General features: G+C 43.5%; 1 protein-coding gene across 1 annotated transcript; it reads right to left on the bottom strand.

Annotated features, from left to right (window-relative positions):
* Positions 1 to 275: 275 nt before the first annotated feature.
* Positions 276 to 2,658, bottom strand: LOC148479182 (E3 ubiquitin/ISG15 ligase TRIM25-like). The gene has a single exon (XM_088454846.1). The coding sequence runs from the start codon at positions 2,656 to 2,658 to the stop codon at positions 1,099 to 1,101; it is 1,560 nt and encodes a 519-aa protein (XP_088310972.1). The 3' UTR covers positions 276 to 1,098.
* Positions 2,659 to 2,898: the final 240 nt, after the last annotated feature.

Raw genomic sequence — 2,898 nt, 5'->3', positions numbered from 1 at the left:
AACAAATAATTTGACAAGCGACTTACAGTACAATACAATGCAGGACAAGGACATGGATAATATACATTGGTACATTAGTGACCATAACACCCAGATATGCAACAGAGCGTAAGCAACCCTATAAATCTGTGTATCCTAAACTGCTGGCAAAGACCCCTCACCAGAATACGGGCGCACACTTGGCGTCAGTGTACAGTGTACAATCAATACTATTACAATAAAAATAGTCATTATACTTGTTCTAAAAAAATATATATTAATAAGTAATAATAAGTAATAATATGTAATAATAAGTAATAATGCATGATGGGAGCTGTAGTACAGTCTGTGTTGTGTTATGTAAGGAACACTCATTAACTTTAATTCCCAGTAGGTGGAGACTTATAGAAACCGCACCTCATACACCACCTGTGCACATTACAGCCAATAGGAGCAAGCGTAGCACTAAGTACAGTGATATGGTATATAAATGACAGACACAGATACAGATGTGTCCTCACTCATTATAGCTGCAGTTGTGCCATTTTGTCCTTCTCGGTGCACAAGGACCCGCATTACTCTGCTAGTCCGCAATGTGACTAGGATGCGCCATTAAACTGCTAATTACTTTCATATGTGACACTTATATATCTGTGTGTGACTGAGCCTCTGAGCCTGTATATGAAGTGCTACGATGCCGCTACCATGGCATTTTTTCATGCCAATTTCCATTGTGCTTCATATAAAATATACCAGTGTTACATATCAAATTATTCAATAAACTGTCCTTGTGCGTCCTAGTCACATCGCGTTGCGATGATGAAAACACGCCCAACGCTAGAAAAGCTGCACGGGACCTGGCGGCTCACTTGCAGCAGGCACCTTGCACTTTGTGGCGTATTGAGGTTAGATGTGTGAGGACACATATGTATTGCAGCCAATCACAGCTCTCAGTGCATCAGAGGTGGAGAAATCCCCATCACGCAGATCACCTGGTTACACAGCTGTAGCTCCACCCACTGATTCATTTTATTGACTGGATGTTCCCCCAATCAAATTCCCCTCCCTATGATGTCACCAATCTCTGGGCAAGTCCCTTATGGTAATTTCTACCAGCTCCTACTCCCCACATATAGTTATACAACCATACCGTACCCAAAATGCAGCATGTAGGGGCTCGGTGAAAGCGGCAGTGTAGGTGTGTAAGTGCATGATGGGGTCACACAGAGAATAAAAGGACAGCTGCCCTGCCTCATAAACCAGGTATATCCTCACTCTGTCACAGGGGATATTGTCAGCTAACCGGATATCTGCATTGTCATGTATCACTGAGTACTGATTATTATACCCTCTACACAAACACCAGGACTTGTTATTATATCCAATGTATGACTGATCTCCTCTCCTGTCTATACTGGGATAACACATTCCCACCATCCATATCTCTGATTTACTGACATCCACTTCCCAGTAATGTCGCCCTGAGTAGAATCTCCTGGTGTTTATTACCTGACTACACTGAAACCTCTCTAGTGATTCTGGATGCCTCTTGTTTGGTGAGCTGGATGCAGTTTTCCTGTCACCTGATATATGTATATATTTGCCAGCTGTGGTTACATCCAGTAATATGTCTGTAGCTTCATGTATATAGATCCCTGAATTTATACCTGTTATTATATCAGATAATGTGTGTAATGTCTCTGAGATGAGACCCACATCCAGATCTTCTGCACCATGGACCTGGTTATCATGTCTCTCTGTGTCCTCAGTATCACACAAGTCACCTGTGTCTGGATCCTGTAAGACAGTCACTGGGTCAGACATGTTACACAGCTCCTCAATGTGACGCATTTTCCTGGACAGCTCGCCCTTCTTTATTTCCAGCTGCTGGATCAGATCAGAGACTGAGAGTGAAACGCGCTGTTCCTGCCTGGAGATCTCACTCAGGACTCTCTTCTCCAGGTATCCCAGCTGTCTCCTGATGTCTCTAAACAGGGCAGTGACTGTCTTTGTTACACCCCCTGCTTTTCCCTGATCTTCTCTCCTGCGCTCCTGCAGACTCTGGACTCTTTTCTCAGCCTCCTCTCTCTTTGTGGTCAGTTTCTGCAGAACATTTCTCAGTTTTATATATTTCTTCTTAGAGGCCTCATCCAGCGACTCTACATGATGTCCTCTGTGTTCCCCGATCAGACAGCAGGACACACAGATACAGGCAGCATCCTCAGTGCAGTAATATCTGAAGAGCTCCTTATGGACGGAGCATTTCCTGTTCCCCAGGGAAGTGGTGGGATCAGATAAGACATGTTCTGATGACTTGCTGTGTACTCTCAGGTGTTTATCACACAGAGAAGCCTCACACAGCAGACAAGATTTAGCAGCAGGTACAGGAGAGTCCACACAGTAAGTACAGAAGATCCCAGTCTCCTCCTGATGATGCTGAGTAGACAGGAAACTCCTCACTATGTTACATAGCTTTTTATTCCTCTGCAGAGCAGAACGTTTCTTGAATGTTGCTCTGCATTCAGGACTGCTATAAACTCTAGACCCCTCCTGTGTATCCAGCACACGATCAATACAGACCCGGCAGAAGTTGTGCCCACATCTCAGGGTTACAGGATCTGTATAAATGCTCAGGCAGATGGAACAGTCCAGCTCCTGTCTCAGATCAGCAGACGCCATCGCTGGCAGCAGGAGAGAGAAATGAAAGTGAAAGTCACAGAAACCAGCTTGTTTTATGTTCTCCACCCAGAGTGAAGCTGAGCTCAGTTATACTAAGGGACAGGAGCTAATACATAAAGGAACAGTTTACTTAATCAAATATACAGTTAATTGGTTACAATTTTATAACTTTGAAATATTAAACATGTAGAAATATTTGTTTGCTTAATTTGTGATTGAATAGTAAGCAGTGTGGTATTG

This window comes from Taudactylus pleione, unplaced genomic scaffold (genome assembly GCF_031769625.1).
Source record: "Taudactylus pleione unplaced genomic scaffold, aTauple2 ptg000634l, whole genome shotgun sequence".
NCBI classification, from domain to species: domain Eukaryota; kingdom Metazoa; phylum Chordata; class Amphibia; order Anura; family Myobatrachidae; genus Taudactylus; species Taudactylus pleione.
Note: the sequence above shows the minus strand (reverse complement) of the source record. Positions and strands in the feature narration are given on the sequence as shown.

What these genes read in the sequence shown, in the direction of transcription:
- LOC148479182 (XM_088454846.1), bottom strand. Translation starts at nt 2,658, where the DNA reads ATGGCGTCTGCTGATCTGAGACAGGAGCTGGACTGTTCCATCTGCCTG.